Source organism: Gopherus evgoodei, chromosome 7 (assembly GCF_007399415.2).
Source record: "Gopherus evgoodei ecotype Sinaloan lineage chromosome 7, rGopEvg1_v1.p, whole genome shotgun sequence".
Lineage (NCBI taxonomy): Eukaryota > Metazoa > Chordata > Testudines > Testudinidae > Gopherus > Gopherus evgoodei.
The window spans coordinates 67,602,499-67,619,101 of record NC_044328.1 but is presented as its reverse complement, the minus strand read 5'-3'; the positions used below and the strand labels follow the sequence as shown (position 1 = coordinate 67,619,101).

The window sequence follows — 16,603 nt, the reverse complement described above, 5'->3', positions numbered from 1 at the left end:
TTTAACCAATTCCTCATATTAATCCCCATCTTTTCCAATTTAGCTAATAATTCCCCATGTGGAACCATATCAAATGCCTTACTGAAATCGAAGTAAATTAGATCCACTGCATTTCCTTTGTCTAAAAAATCCGTTACCATCTCAAAGAAGGAGATCAGGTTGGTTTGACACGATCTGCCTTTTGTAAAACCATGTTGTATTTTGTCCCAATTACCATTGACCTCAATGTCCTTAACTACTTTTTCTTTCAAGATGTTTTCCAAGACCTTGCATACTACAGATGTCAAACTAACAGGCCTGTAGTTACCCAGATCACTTTTTCCTTTCTTAAAAATAGAAACTGTTAGCAATTATCCAGTCATATAGTACAACCCCTGAGTTTACAAATTCATTAAAAATTCTTGCTAATAGGCTTGCAATTTCAGGTGCCAGTTCCTTTAATATTCTTGGATGAAGATTATCTGAGTCCCCCAATTTCGTCCCATTAAGATGTTCGCGTTTGGCATCTACCTCCATATCCTTATTCCCATTTGTCATCCTACCATTATCCCTAAGCTCCTCATTAGCCTCATTAAAGACTGAGGCAAAGTATTTGTTTAGATGTTGGGCCATGCCTAAATTATCCTTAACTTCCACTCCATCTTCAGTGTTTAGCGGTCCCACTTCTTCTTTCTTTGTTTTCTTCTTCTTTATATGGGTATAGAACCTTTTACTATTGGTTTTAATTTCCTTTGTAAGGTCCAACTGTACATGGCTTTTGGCCTTTCTCACTTTATCCCTACATGTTCTTAATAAGGTAGCTTTCCTTGCTGATCCCTCCCCTCTTCCACTCCTTGTAGGCTTTCTGCTTTTTCTTAATCACCTCTCTGAGATGTTTGCTTATCCAGCTTGGTCTACAACTCCTGCCTATGAATTTTTTCCCCTTTCTTGGGCTGCAGGCTTCTGATAGTTTCTGCAACTTTGACTTGAAGTAATTCCAGGCCTCCTCTGCCTTTAGATCCACAAGTTCTTCAATTCAATCCACTTCCCTAACTAATTTCCTTAATTTTTTAAAGTTAGCCCTTTTGAAATCAAAAACCCTGGTCACAGATCTATTTTTGTTTATCCTTCAATTTAGTTTAAAGTGAATGAGCTCATGATTGCTCGAATCAAGGTTGTCCTCTACAACCATTTCTTCTATGAAGTCCTCACTACTCACCAAAACGAAATCTAAAATGGCATCCCCTCTTGTTTGTTCAGCAACTACTTGGTGAAGGAATCCATCAGCTATCGCATCCGGGAAAACCTGAGCCCTATTATTATTACTAGCACTTGTCTTCCAGTCTATGTCTGGGAAGTCAAAGTCTCCCATGATCACACAATTCCCATTAGTATTTACTTCATTAAAAACATTAAAGAGGTCGCTATCCATATCCAAATCAGATTCCGGTGACCTATAGCACACATTATCCCAGCTCTAGTAGCTTTCTTCCCCGATGTAATTTTTGCCCAGACAGACTCTGTCTTATCCATTCCATCCCTTCTTATTTCTTTACAGTCTACCTCATCATTGATATACAATGCTACTCCACCACCTTTGCCTTTATTTCTGTCTTTCCTAAACAGCACATACCCTTCAATACTTGTACTCCAGTCATGACTACTATTCCACTATGTTTGTTATCCCTATAGTATGTGGTTTCACTTCCTGCACCAGTAATCTAGTTCCTCCATTTTGTTATCTAGGCTCCTCGCATTGGTGTACAAACATCTTAATTTTTGCTGTTTGGCTTTGCTCACATTCCTTACCTGATTAGGCCCAGACATTCTACTGCCAGTATCACCTGTTAGACTGGTATCTACATTATCCTTCCTCCTTATGTCCATTCTCCTACCCACGGCTATATCCTTTCTTACTTCTTTTTCTTCCCTCTCAGTGTTAAAATCCGGCGTGGAGATTACCAGGACATCTCCCAACCATCCCTCCCCCCACCATTCCAAGTTTAAAGCTCTCCTAATCAGTTGTGCCAGCCTCCATCCTAGAAGTCTATTTCCCTCCCTACTCAGATGAAGTCCATCCTGAGAGAACAATCCTCTGTCCATGAATGCCTCCCAGTGGCCAGACATCCCAAAGCCCTCCTTATAGACCCACTGCCTGAGCCATCTGTTGATCGCCATAATCTTGTCACACCTTTATTGCCCTTCTCTAGGAACAGGCAGTATCTCACTGAAGATCACCTGAAGCCATCTTTCAGAAGCTTCCACTTAGTGCTAATAGCTCACCAACCATTGCCATGTTTCCAATCTCCCCTGTTTTGGCCAAGACATTGAAAAGTTGCTGGCTTCCAAGCTCCAGTAGAGTATGTCCTCTGTCAGTGTCCTGGGTTCCACAGTCAGATTTCAGGCCAAAACACTGCTCAGAAACAACTCTGCTGGGGCTGATAGATTAACTTCCTATTTTAGACAGGAAATAAATTTCTTTGCTGATACTAGTAGATATCTCAGCAGCCTTCAGTGTATGAGCCCTGCTGTGCTTTTGGTGAACACTAGAGATTTGGGAACTAACTATGGTTGAGATCCCAGAGAACTGTAGTAGGAAACTACTCCCCATCACCCATCCTGTCTCAGGCAGAGTCCCCCACTCTTTCCCTCTTTAACACCTATTTTGAGTTGCTGAGTGATCATGAGACACCATAGACTTGTGTGTCAGCAACATGCAGATGTCACAACTGTATGTTTCCTCCACTGATTTGACTCCTGCCATCATCAAGATGTTTCAGCCCCTGAAAGATATCAACAGATGGATGAGAGTAGTTGGCTCAAGCTCAATATAAGAGAGACAGAAATGATGATAGCAGGAAGGGACACAGGTTGAAGGATTTCATACACTAAACTCACCAGTGATCAAGGGCATCGGATTGTCCATGTGACACACAGTTTCAGGGTCATGCCAGACTCACCTTTGCTCCTGGACATGGAAATTGCCAAAAGGACAAGGAATGCCCTCATCCATATCTGGACCTCTTCCGCCTCTTGTTTAGATAAGAATTACATTTTCATTATCCCCAGGTTAGACTACTGCAGTTCACTGTGCCTTGGGCTCAACTCAGTCACCACAAGAAGGCTGAAATTGACTCTCCACACACTCCCCTCATTAGCAGCAAAAGCCTATCCAAACATATCACACACATGTTTTGTGGACTCTGCTTCTTCACATCAGAGTAGTGTTCAAGATACTGTGCCTAATTTTCAGCTCTGAATGGATTGGGCCCTGGCTACTTTAGAGTTCTCCTTATCCTCCAGGACAGCTATGCTGCACAGGAATGATGCAGTTGGGTAGATCAAGGTTAGGTTGTCAGGCACTGGGGGGAGAACCCTCTCTAGGCTGAGCCCCACCTGATTGTTCTTATCCAAAAGTAAGATGCGTGTTTTCAAGAGAATTTTTGCCCAGGAATGGGGCACATGTTTAATAAAAAATCTGAACACACATATACCTGGATCTGAGGGTGGGGAAAAAGGAAGACATAATAGTTCTAGTTGTATGTCCAATCACAGGAAAATCCATCCTCTACATGAGAGTCTGCATATTGTCTGAGAGCTGATGGCTTTTGCTCCTTTTTTTCTACATTTAGCATTACAGATAGTTAACTTACTTAGCTGTCAGGAGCAGTATCCCCGATAATGTCACGGCAAACCTGGTGGCTGAACTTTGTGACACTGTCCTCACCCACAATTATTTCAGATTAGGGGACAATATGGACCTTTAAGTCAGCAGCACTGCTATGGGTACCCCATGGCCCCACAGTATGCCAACATTTTTATGGCTGACTTAGAACGACGCTTCCTCAGCTCTTGTCCCCTAATGCCCCTACTCTGCTTGCGCTACATTGATGACATCTTCATCATCTGGACCTGTGGAAAAGAAGCTCTTGAGGAATTCCACCATGATTTCAACAATTTCTATCCCACCATCAGCCTCAGCCTGGACCAGTCCACACAAGAGATCCACTCCCTAGACACTACAATGCTAATAAGCGATGGTCACATAAACACCACCCTATATCGAAAACCTACTGACCGCTATACTTACCTTCATGCCTCCAGCTTTCATCCAGACCACATCACGTGATCCATTGTCTACAGGCAAGCTCTAAGATACAACCACATTTGCTCCAATCCCTCAGACAGAGACAAACACCTACAAGATCTCTATCAACCATTCCTAAAACTACAATACCCACCTGCTGAAGTGAAAAAACAGATTGACAGAGCCAGAAGAGTACCCAGAAGTCACCTACTGCAGGACAGGCCAACAAAGAAAGATAAAGAACGCCACTAGCCATCACCTTCAGCCCCCAACTAAAACTTCTCCAGAGCATCATCAAGAATCTGCAACCTATCCTGAAGGACAGTCCCTCACTCTCACAGATCTTGGGAGACAAGCTAGTCCTTGCTCATAGACAGCCCCCCAACCTGAAGTAAATATTCACCAGCAACCACACAACAAAAATACTAAGCCAGGAACCCTTCCTTGCAACACAGCCTGTTGCCAACTCTGTCCACATATCTATTCAAAGGGCACCATCATAGGACCTAATCACATTAGCCACACTATTAGGGTCTTGTTCACGTGCACATCTACCAATGTGATAAATGCCATCATGTGCCAGCAGTGCTCCTCTGCCATGTACATTGGCCAAACCAGACAGTCTCTACACAAAATAATAAATGGCCACAAGTGAGACATCAAGAATTATAATATTCAAAAACCAGTCAGAGAATACTTCAACCTCCCTGAACGCTCAATTACAGACCTCAAAGTCGCAATTCTTCAACAAAAAAACTTCAAAAACAGATTCTAACGAGAAACTGCAGAATTGGAATTAATTTGCAAACTGGACACCATTAAATTAGGCCTGAATAAAGGCTGGGAGTGGATGGGTCATTTCACAAACTAAAAGCTATTTCCCCATGCTAATTTTCCCCTACTGTTACTCACACCTTCTTGTCACCTGTTTGAAATGGGCCATCTTGATTATCACTACAAAAGGTTTTTTTCTCCTGCTGATAATAGCCCATCTTAATTGATTAGTCTCGTTAGAGTTGGTATGGCAAGCCCCATTTTTTCATGTTCTCTGTGTGTGTATATATATATATCTTTCTACTGTATTTTCCACTGCATGTATCTGATGAAGTGGGTTTTAGCCCATGAAAGCTTATGCCCAAATAAATTTGTTAGTATCTAAGGTGCCACAAGTACTCCTTTTTGCTGATACAGACTAACACTCTGAAACTTAACTTATTTTCTAACTCTCCTCTTTTTTGTATTTGCATTTTGTTGAGCAGGTCTATAAAGCACTACTTCCTAATGGACCAAGGAGATTTCTTTGTTCACTTCATGGATCTAACAGAAGAGGAACTGAAAAAGCCGGTAGATGACATTATACCTACTAGATTAGAAGCTTTGCTTGAATTAGCCTTGAGAATGAGCACTGCCAACACAGACCCATTTAAAGATGATTTAAAGGTAAGAGTCTATATAAGGAGAAAATGATCTGAAATAAAGCAGTGAGTCCCATCCATGTCCTGTACTTTAAAGAAAATTGTAAAAGCAAAGCAAAGAATCCTAGAAAATATAGATGGAAGAAAAAGCCCTCTTCAGCGGTCTCAGGATACTCTCCTTTCCACTTCCATCCCTGCTTCGTTATTGACTCCTGTGCTAAAAGGATGAGGTAGACTCAGTATTGCTGAGTGGGTACTTTCACTTTTATTTCTAGCTCTGAACCCCATAGCCCAAAATAATAAAATGAAGTGTTTGAGTCAATTAGTAGCGTCTGTCTATCTATTATGTTCAGAAACTTTAGCATGAAAGTCCCAAGAACATCTTGAACCATGATTCAGGTCTAGCTGTCCAGTAGTAACTGACATTCAGCAGAGATGGATCTTTGCTGGCCCTTGTTTAGCTCTCGAAGGTAATGATCTCTCCACAAAACATCAAATTGACCATTCTTCTATCTGTTCATGCTCTAATGTCACCAGAGCTGACACTGCTGATTAGCTCATCAACAGCATGATGGATAGTGTATCAGTCGCTATTAACTTAATTCGGTCTTGTTTTCAAGACTCGAGAATGAATCTAACACTCCATACAGTGCATTCATGCCAGTCCTCTTGCCACACATCTGTAACTAAACAATAATAGAAAATGTCCAGCAACATCTTTTTCCTGCTCTTTGTTTCTTTACAGATTGACCTGATGCCCCATGATCTCATTACACAGCTCTTGAGAGTTCTGGCCATTGAAACGAAACAGGAAAAGGCCATTATCAATGCTGATCCCACAGAGCTCACTCTCAGTGGCCTAGAAGCATTTTCTTTTGATTACATTGTCAAATGGCCTCTGTCACTCATTATAAACAGGTAAAGTATTCGGCCACAAAGGAAAACCACAGACCTACTTCTGCACAGAACTCATACAGTAGTTAAAAAAGCAAGACAAAACAACAGAATGTCTCTTTCTTGGGAGATGTAAACTACCTAAGTTAGTGATATGTAAAGGGGCAGCACTGAGATCATTTACTTCCATTGCTATGCCTGTTAGATCCTTGGACCATGACTTTATCTGCATTAAAACACTGCCAAATTATTGGTTATATGACCAAAATACCTGAAGTGTCTTTAGAATTTCAGGCTTCTCTTTTAAATTATATAAAAACATAAAACTTAGCTGGAAATGCTAGCAACATTTTTTAACTTAAGATTGCCTATGTATTTCCAGTCTAACTCTCACCACCCCCTATTGTAGTCACTCATAACTTTCTGAAATGGTTGCCTTTCAGGCAGAAATATTCCAAATTAGGTCTCTGCTTGAAGGTAAATTCTTGTTTTAGAGTTTGAGCATATGGATCAGCCATTTTTTGAATGAGAGAAGAGTTGGGGAAATACATTTCCCTCATTATTTTTAAAAAAATGCACTTCTGTAGTAGCTCTTGAAACAAAATGGAGGGGTGCTATGGGCAAACCACTGTCATTGAGAAATACCTTAAGTGTTGTGGTGAAAATTGTTTTTTATTTGACCAAGTTACAATAGTTTGAAAATTCCACGTAAGCTACGGCACAATCTCCTCCCTTCATTAGCAAGTGCTGGTGTAACCCACACACTTCCTGGATGCGGTGCTCTGTCCCAGCTAGTGGCACCAACACCACTGAGAGAGAGATTGAGTCTGCTCTACAGCTTTAGCTAAGGGTCATATGGATTTTAGCTCATGCAGTAGAGCTCATGTATTTAGCTCCAGAGGTCCTAGGTTCGATCCTGACAACTGGGGTCTGTCAGTGTTACATTGACAGTCCTGCCTGTGACACATGAACAGATAGGAGGTTGTTCTTTCAACAGCAAGGAACAAAATGAGTTCACCAGTTAAATTAGCTGTTAATAAGTGACCAAAATGGTATATCCTTTAATCTGGGCCTCGCCTTTTAAAAATCCAGGTGTCTGACCCTTTTCTTCTATCGTTGGAGAGGCTCTAGACTAAAGTTTGCTCTGTTATGAAGGCTATACTTAAAAAGCAAATGTTCTGTGAGATGATCCCCTCATGTTTCTGCTTTTGGGATGCAAGTCTCTGCTGCAGAGCTTTAGAACTCTGCAGAAAGCTGCATCTGTAGGGTGGGGCACAAGGGCCTCTTTGTGGCACTGAACGTTTGGTGTCCAAATATATTAACAGACGTGCCAGTCCCACCCACCTCTGTTCCCCCTTTTAATGCATTGACAGCAAGTAGAGGAACTGTCACTGTATCCAGAGCCTGATCCTTGGCCGCATCTTTCTCCTTTTTCTCTTAAAAATCTTGGTGAAAAGTAGAAAAATGAGCACTTATTTTTTAGTGTAGTTGGTACACTGCTGCATGCTTTGGCATCTGCCAGCCTTCCAGCACTCCTTCCCCAGACGGGGATGAGTGTGTTTTATTCAGAACTGTGCAGAACAGTCAGGTGTGTATGTGGGGGGTGGTGCGGGTGTGTGGCTGACTGGCTGTTCAAGGTGTTGGGGAGTTTGAGGAAGGGTGCTGCAAGACTGGGATCACTACTGGGGCAATTATGATTCTGATTGCGTTAGTGGTGAGTAGTGCATCTCTGGGTGGAGGAGTAAAATGTATGTCATGTTAGATGCCTTAACTTTTTATTTCCTTGCTTTGGTGGTTTTATATTATGTATGGTGTATAGAGCAACCTTATCTTGTCTGCTAATTAGAATGGAGTTTAATCTTTATTATCTTCATTCTTCCTGTGTTCTATTTCCAGGAAAGCTTTAACCAGATACCAGATGCTTTTCAGACACATGTTCTATTGCAAGCACGTGGAGAGACAGTTGTGCAATGTTTGGATCAGCAATAAGGCTGCTAAGGAGTACTCACTACATTCAGCTAAGTGGTATGGCTTTTTTACTCCCACTGGAGCATTGTGAAGTTTTTTCTTCCTCTTAGTGGTTACACATTTTAACTGTCCATTGTTCTGGTCCTTTCGCTAAGTCATTGTACATGCTTTTGCCAGGCGAAAAGCAAACTGCAGTTGTTTTAAGCAGCTTTTCAGCATCTGATAGAAAGCCTGCTGATTAATTCAGACCTTGTACTTGATGGTTATTCTTCTTTAAAGACAATTTAGTGCTAGTAATGTGTTAGTAAAGTGTACCCACTCCCGCTGAGGTCTCTGGTGGTCTTAGCCACCAATAAGAAAGATGACAGGGCAATAGGTGTCTACCCTGAAATCAAAGTGTGCTAAAACACTCAACCTGTTTGGCAGAAAGCTGGCCTGCAGTTCAGGATCAGTAACCAGCTGGCATTGCTGGGGCAGTACGACTTTAACTACTGGGACAATATATTAAAATTTATAGACATATTGCCAAAGGATGCAAGACAGGAATTTCTCAGTTGCTGGATGAGGGAAAGTTATTGGCTAGAACCTCATTTCAGGCAGGGTTGGATGCTGCTGACTCTGCTGCTAGGGCATGGCATTGGCCATTTCAATGCACAGATGTTCATGGCTCCAATCATTAGGTCTCCCTCAAGAGGTCCAACAGACTTTCCCTTTGAAGGGTCATCCCTTTTTCTCCTAGCAGACGACATGACAAGCCGCATAGTCTGAAAGACTCCAGGTCAACACTCACATCTTAGGGCACATATATACCAAGTAAAAAGCAGTTTTGTCCTCAGCAGCCACACTGCTATTTTGCTTTCACACCTTGCCACTAGGACCTAGTGAGAAAGAAGAGCAGAGAATACAGGGGAAGACCTCCCCCTTCTTCAGTAGCTGCTAGTTCATTCTGGCAAACTGGGAGTGCAAAGCAAACTCTTCGTGTTTATCAAAGGCAGCCTACCAGTTTCTATAGTACCAACCTCTCCTACTCTTCTGTTTACCAACTAGCTATCACACTACCCGAGTGTTTGTTCTTGCCTCACCACAGACCAGTGGGTCTGAAACACAGTGGAATTGAGATATACCCTTTAGTTCATTTCTGTCCCCCCCTTCCCACTCCCTTCCTTATCTGTCTTCAGGGACCACTCTCATGAGGAAGTTCTCCTTTGGGTCGAGCAGTGCCTCCTACAGTTGGGAGCCATAGACGAGGATCCGCAGTTGCACAGAGGGAAGGGGTCTTGCTCCCTCTGTTTCCTGATCCCAAAAGCAAAATGAGGCCTCAGACCCATACTAGACCTGTGACACCTCAACAAACATTTGAAAAGGATAATGTTTTGCACAACCATGCTGACTTCCATTATCATCCCCTCCCTTGGTCCTGGAGACTGGAATTTTGCACTCAACTTAAAAGATGCACATTTCCTTATGGCAATACAAAAGTGTATGGTAGCAGTGGCTCCTTTCCTCAGAAAGTCAGGAATTTAAGTGTTTCCCTACCAGGATGACTGGTTGGTGAGAGGATGGTCCAACGCTCAGGTGCTGTCCAGTATGATTGTGATCCAATCCACCTTTGACACGCTAGGCATCAACACAGAGAAATCAGTCCTGTCTCCTGTACAAAAATAGAGTTCATAGGGGCAGTCTTGGACTCTCCAAAAGCAAGGCCTTCCTTCCCCAAGTACATAAGAATGACCCTACTGGGTCAGACCAAAGGTCCATCTAGCCCAGTATCCTGTCTTCTGACAGTGGCCAGTGCCAGGTGCCCCAGCGGGAATGAACAGAACAGATAATCATCAAATGATTTATCCCATCACTCATTCCCAGCTTCTGGCAAACAGAGGCTAGGGACACCATTTTAGACTATGCTGGCCATTGCTTTAGATTTGAAGGTTTATCCCACTGTAAAAGTGCGAAATTTCCTCTGGCTTCTTGCGGCCATAACAGGTTTTTGTCAGAAGATAGATGGATATTCAGTATTCACTCGTTCAACAGCAAAGAGATTCCTCAAGGGTATGTGTAACCTCTTCTCACAAATCAGATGTCCTTTACCAGCATGGGACATTAATCTGGTCTTCAGGGGCCTAACAAAACCCCCTTTTGTACCCCATGCCACATACTCACTTATGCATCTGTCTGTGAAAACTGCATTCCTAGTGGCCATCACCTCAGCTCAGAGGATCAAGGAAATAGGGGCTCTAATAGTACACCTTCCCTTCACAATTTTCTTTAAGGCAAAGGTCACACTGAGACCACACCCAAAGTTCCTTTCCAAAGTCGCCTCGTCCTTCCATATAAAACAGTTCATTTACCTTCCCACCATCTTCCAAAATTCTGACCCTAACAACAGAGAGCAATATTGCACACGCTCAATGTCAGGAAAGCTTTGCGGCATCTATTTGGATAGAACAAAAGACTTTAGGAAATCTCCTAATATATTCCTCTCAGTTGCAGACAGATTCAAGGAATCTGCAATATCAGATCAGAGATTCCAGATGAATATTGAACTGCATTAACTATTGCTATCATGCATGCAGTCTGCAACCTCCATCTGGAGTCCAAACTCATTCCATGAGATCCGTTTCCTCTTCTGTAGCCTTCATAAAAAACGTTCCCATTACAAAAATATGCAGAGCAGCAACTTGGGCATCTGCTCATACATTTTCAGAATGTTATGAATGTTACCCATAACTCAACATGTGATGCCATGTTTGCCTCCACAGTATTAGCATCAGTAATATACTCGACTCTGAAGCCCCACCCCTCCATCAGGGATACCGGTGTAGAGTCACCCACAGTGGAGCACCCATAACGACGCTACTCAAAGAAAAAGAATGGGTTATTCATCTTGTACAGTAACTGTGGTTCTTCAAGATGTGTGTCCCCATGGGTGCTCCACTACTTTCCCTCCTCCCCTCTACTTTGGAGTTCTCAATAAAGGGCTCTGTGGGTAGAGAAGGAACTGAGGGCAGTTTGCCCACACAGTACTAGGTAGCCTCAAGACAGGACACAGGACGGAGAGCGCAAGTGTGAGCCAAATGGAGACTGCTCCCTAAAATCTCGATCAGAAGCGCAGGGATGCAGATACACTTACAGTGGAACATCCCTAAGGTCTCTCATCTCAAAGAACCACAGTTACTGTACATGGTTAGTAATCCCTTCTTTCTCTGGCTGCCTCTCCCACCATCACCCAAGAGCTTGGTAGTGGAGATAGCCAGGGTTTAGTGGAAAACAGCCAAATCTCTGGTACTGCATCCCAGCGCTCCATGCTGGAATTAACATGCTTGGTGAGTTTACTGGTCCTAGCTGCAATGCTTCACATATCATGTGACTACTTCTTTTGTTTGATCCTGTTTCTTGTCACTAAGAGGACCAGATCTTAGAAGGTTGTCTCATGCATTTTGCATTGCTATGACCTAGCTGGCCTAAAGCATAGATACTTATGTCAGAGCCCATTTGGTCTGAGGAAGGGCCACGTCTGCCTTTCCCAGGAATGTTTCTTTTCCAGACGTATGAAAGCCAGACACATAGTCTCTCCTCTATATATGTACAAAGCAACTGTTGCTTGGTCTGTCAGTCCTGCAGAAACTGTTTCCATGACATGAACTCAAACTCTGTCACTGCTTAAAAAATATATAAAATAAAATAAAATAAAATAAAATTTATTTTGCAACGTCCCTTATTTGAGCTGTTCACAATTAAGGATTTTGATTTGGGGAGGTGCTTTATTCCTCCATTACAGTTAATAACAAACCTTTTGGTGATTCCCTGTTGCTTCAATGGCTGTTTGGGTTCCATGGATAGCTGGTAGCAGTAAGGCTACCCTACTTTACATCAGAGACTAGGTCAGCTCAGAATACCGGGAAGGTACTAAGATAGCTTAAGGTTTTCAACACGCCCCTTTCTGATTTACACCAAGCACAGTTCATGCACAACTCAGAATCTTTAGAGAAGGGAAATTTAATTAAAGTACCTTGTAATTCTGCTTCTCTGAAAGTACCCTTGTAATGGTCTCTGGGCCTTAAAATGAATGAGATCTCTCCTTGGCTGTAGTGCCTTATCTTAGGTTTGCAGGTGTAATGGTTAGTGATCTCTTTCAGGGAACAGAAATGGTCTCAGGGAGGCATTCTGAAATTCATGAAGGAGCACATGCAGTTGGTTCCATGGTTGGAGTTCCATGAATGGGGTGGACTAGAATCTCCCTTCATCCTCAGTGTGAGGAAAATCATGGTAGCCCCTGATGATCCTAGCCAGTCTCTCTCTCTCTTGGAAGCAGGCGAGCAAGGCAGGCTGGGAAATGTAGGCTGTCTGGGTAACCATACTGTAGTCACAGCCCTGTCTTATTCATAATTTTGTAAAGTCTTCTTTAACAATTATATTGAAGCATACACCTCTGAAGAGTTTTTGAATTAACATAAGAACAGCCATACTGGGTGAGACCAGAGTTCCATCTTGCCCAGTATCCTGTCTTCCGACAGTGGCCAATGCCAGGTGCCCCAGGGAGAATGAATAGAACAGGTAATCATCAAGTGATCCATGCCCTGTCACCCATTCCCAGCTTTTGGCAAACAGAGGCTAGGGATGCCATCACTGCCCATCCTGGCTAATTACCATTGATGGACCTGTCACTCACTCACTCATGCCCGTCACCCCAATCGGGGAATGGGCCGCCAACCACAGATCTCCAGAGTCCTCTATCCTGGGCCATTCGCTCTAGCTGGTTCCAGGTATAGCCCATTTTTTTGCTATCAGCCTGAAGGTTACGTCGCCAGGTGTTTCTTGGACGGCCTCTTTTCCGCTTGCCTTGGGGGTTCCATTGCAGTGCCTGTCTGGTGATGTTAGTTGGCTGCTTACGTAGTGTATGTCCTATCCAACCCCACCTTCTCCTTCTGATTTCTTCCTCTGCTGGGAGTTGACAGGTCCTCTCCAAGAGGTGGATGTTACTGATGGTGTCTGGCCAGCGGATCTGGAGAATCCTTCTAAGGCAGCTATTAATGAAGGTCTGGATCTTCCTGATGGTTGTTTTGGTTGTCCTCCAGGTTTCAGCTCCGTACAGTAGGACTGATTTCACACTGGAGTTGAACAGTCGAATTTTTATTGCCAAAGACAGCTCTCTGGAGCTCCAGATGTTCTTGAGCTGTAAGAAGGCTGCTCTTGCCTTACCAATCCTTACTTTGATGTCTGCTTCTGTGCCACCCTGCTGATCGATGATGCTACCTAGGTAGGTGAAGGACTGCACTACTTCCAGGGGGCCTCCATTCAGTGTGACTGGGTCATTGCTGGTGGAGTTAATCCTAAGGATCTTGGTCTTGTCCTTGTGGATGTTGAGGCCAACCTGTGATGACGTGGTTGCCACTACGTTGGTCTTCTCTTGCATCTGCTGTTTACTGTGCGAAAGGAGTGCAAGGTCATCAGCAAAGTCCAGGTCATCAAGCTGGGTCCACGACGTCCACTGGATTCCGTTCCTACGCTCGTAAGTGGATGTCTTCATAATCCAATCGATGACGAGGAGAAAGAGAAGTGGTGACAATAAGCATCCTTGCCTGACTCCAGTCCTGGAAGCTGTTAGTAAGCTGCCCTCCATGGATCACTCTACAGTGTATACCGTCATATGAGTTCTTGATCAGGTTGACCACCTTTGCTGGGATGCCGTAGTGCCGAAGGAGCTTCCAGAGGGTCTCTCGATCCACGCTATCGAACGCTTTCTCATAATCAACGAAGTTGATGTACAACGAGGAGTTCCACTCCATAGACTGCTCGACTATGATGCGAAGCATTGCTGTCTGGTCCGTGCATGATCTATTCTGCTGGAAACCTGCCTGTTCATCTCGTAGCTGTGGTTCGACGGCATCCTTCATTCTCTCTAAGAGGACTCGGTTGAAGACCTTCCCTGGCACCAACAGGAGTGTGATTCCTCTATAATTGGCACAGTTGCTAAGATCTCCTTTCTTGGGGATTTTGATAAGATATCCCTCTTTCCAGTCTACCGGAATCACTTCTTCTTCCCATATCTTCTCAAAGAGAGGGCACAGCATTTCCACTGAAGCATCCAGGTCTGCTTTCAGGGCCTCTGCTGGGATGTCATCAGGTCCAGCTGCCTTCCTATTCTTCATCATGGTGATGGCTTTTCTGATCTCATCTCTGGCTGGTTTATCGCAATTAATTGGGAGGTCCTCGTTGGGTGGGTTGATATCTGGTGGATTTGGTGGTGCTGGTCTGTTCAGGAGTTCCTCAAAGTGCTCCGCCCATCTGTTCATCTGTTGTTCTATTCCTGTTATAGACTTTCCCTGCTTGTCTTTAACGGGACATTCTGGCTTGCTGAACTTTCCAGACAGTCGCTTGGTAGTATCATACAGCTGTTTCATATTACCACTGTATGCCGCCTGCTCCGCTTCTGCTGCTAGTTCATCCACATACTCTCTCTTGTCCTTCCTGATATTCCTCTTCACTGCTCTGTGTGCTTCAGCATACTCTTTTTGAGCTTTGGCCTTTGCTGCTCTAGTCCTGCTGTTATTGACTGCTGCCTTCTTCTTCTTTCTGTCTTCTGTCTTGATCAAGGTCTCTGCTGTGATCCACTCTTTCTGCTGGTGTTTCTTAATTCCAAGCACTTCCTGGCATACTGACCTAAGTGTCTCTCTCACCTTCTGCCATCTGTTTAGGACACTGTCTTCCTCTTCCTCAGACCGATCCTGTAATACTGAAAACTTATTCTTCAGCATCAGTCCAAAATCTTCCTTGGTCTTATGGTCCTTCAGAAGGCTGATGTTGTACTTCACTCTTCTGTCTGACGTGTCTATCCAGTTCTTTTTCAGCTTCAGCTTCAATCTGGCCACCACTAACTGATGGTCGGACGCCGTGTCTGCTCCTCTCCTCTAACATCCTGCAAGGATCTTCTGAACTTCTTGCTAATGTAGACATGATCGATCTGATTTTCGGTCATGCCTGCTGGTGATACCCAGGTACTCTTGTGGATCCACTTGTGAGGAAAGATGCCACCTCCTATGACCAGGTTGTTAAGTGCACACAGATCCACAAATCTCTCTCCATTCTCACTTATCTCTCCCAGAGCGTGGGTCCCCATGACTTGTTCATATCCTGTGTTGTCAGGTCCAATTTTGGCATTAAAGTCTCCCATAAGGATGATGATGTCTTTGTCTGGGAGAATCTCTAATATTTTCTAGAGTCTGTTGTAAAAATAATCTTTGTCCTCCTCTTCGCTGTCATTAGTTGGAGCATAGCACTGAACAACATTCATCTTAATCCTCTTCATTTTAGTTCTGAAGGATGCTGTGATGCTCCTGGGACCATGTGCCTCCCAACCAATCGGCGGAGCAGGCGGCATACCAATCGGTGCTCTCTGTGCCTGCTTGGACAACATGAAGCTTACTCCTTGTGTGTGGGGTGCATCGCTCTCTTCATGTCCTGAATACAGCAACAGCTCTCCTGTCAACAGTCGTCTCTGTCCCACTTGCGTCCATCTTGTCTCGCTAATGCCTAATAGGGTCAGGTTATTGCTCCTCATCTCTGCTGCAAGCTGCGCCATTTTTCCTGACTCGTACATGGTCCTCACGTTCCATGTGCCTATGGTAATCCTTCTGGTTGCAAGAAGGGTAATCGGCTTAGTGGCTTCCTCACGGCTTTTACCACCCAGCGTCATGCATCTTTGAGTTGAAGACCGTTCTTTTTCCAGGGTAAAAGTCTCTGTTGTCTCTATTGTTGGCGTTTCTGTAGCAGGTTGATTTTTTATGAGGTGGAGTTGCTAGCCCCATGCCCAACCCTCCTTCTTTATCCTGACTTGGGACAGGCAGATGGCCCCAAAGGACCTCTCTGGTGGAGTTTGATGGACCTGTACTCCATTAATTTATCTAGTTCTTTTTTGAACCTTATTATAGTCTTGGCCTTCACAACATCCTCTGGCAAAGAGTTCCACAGGTTGACTGTGTGTTGTGTGAAGAAATACTTCCTTTTGTTAGTTTTAAACCTGCTATCTACTAATTTAATTTGGTGATCCTTGGCTCTTGTATTATGAGAAGGAGTAAATAACACTTCCTTATTTACTTTCTCCACACCAGTCATGATTTTGTAGACCTCTATCATATCCCCCTTAGTCATCTCTTTTCCAGGCTGAAAAGTCCCAGTCATATTAATCTCTCCTCATACAGAAGCCGTTCCATAGGCCTAATCATTTTTGTTGCCCTTTACTGAACCCTTTTCCAATTCCAGT

General features: G+C 43.7%; 1 protein-coding gene across 2 annotated transcripts in view; it reads left to right on the top strand.

The window, feature by feature from the left end:
- TUBGCP2 (tubulin gamma complex associated protein 2) overlaps window positions 1-16,603 on the top strand; it is an 89,208-nt gene that overhangs the window by 45,255 nt on the left and 27,350 nt on the right. For both annotated transcript variants that reach the window (XM_030568286.1, XM_030568285.1), the window contains exons 11-13: window positions 5,326-5,506; window positions 6,227-6,399; window positions 8,272-8,400. In XM_030568286.1, the coding sequence (XP_030424146.1) occupies window positions 5,326-5,506; window positions 6,227-6,399; window positions 8,272-8,400 (483 nt within the window). The remainder of the gene's footprint in view (window positions 1-5,325; window positions 5,507-6,226; window positions 6,400-8,271; window positions 8,401-16,603) is intronic.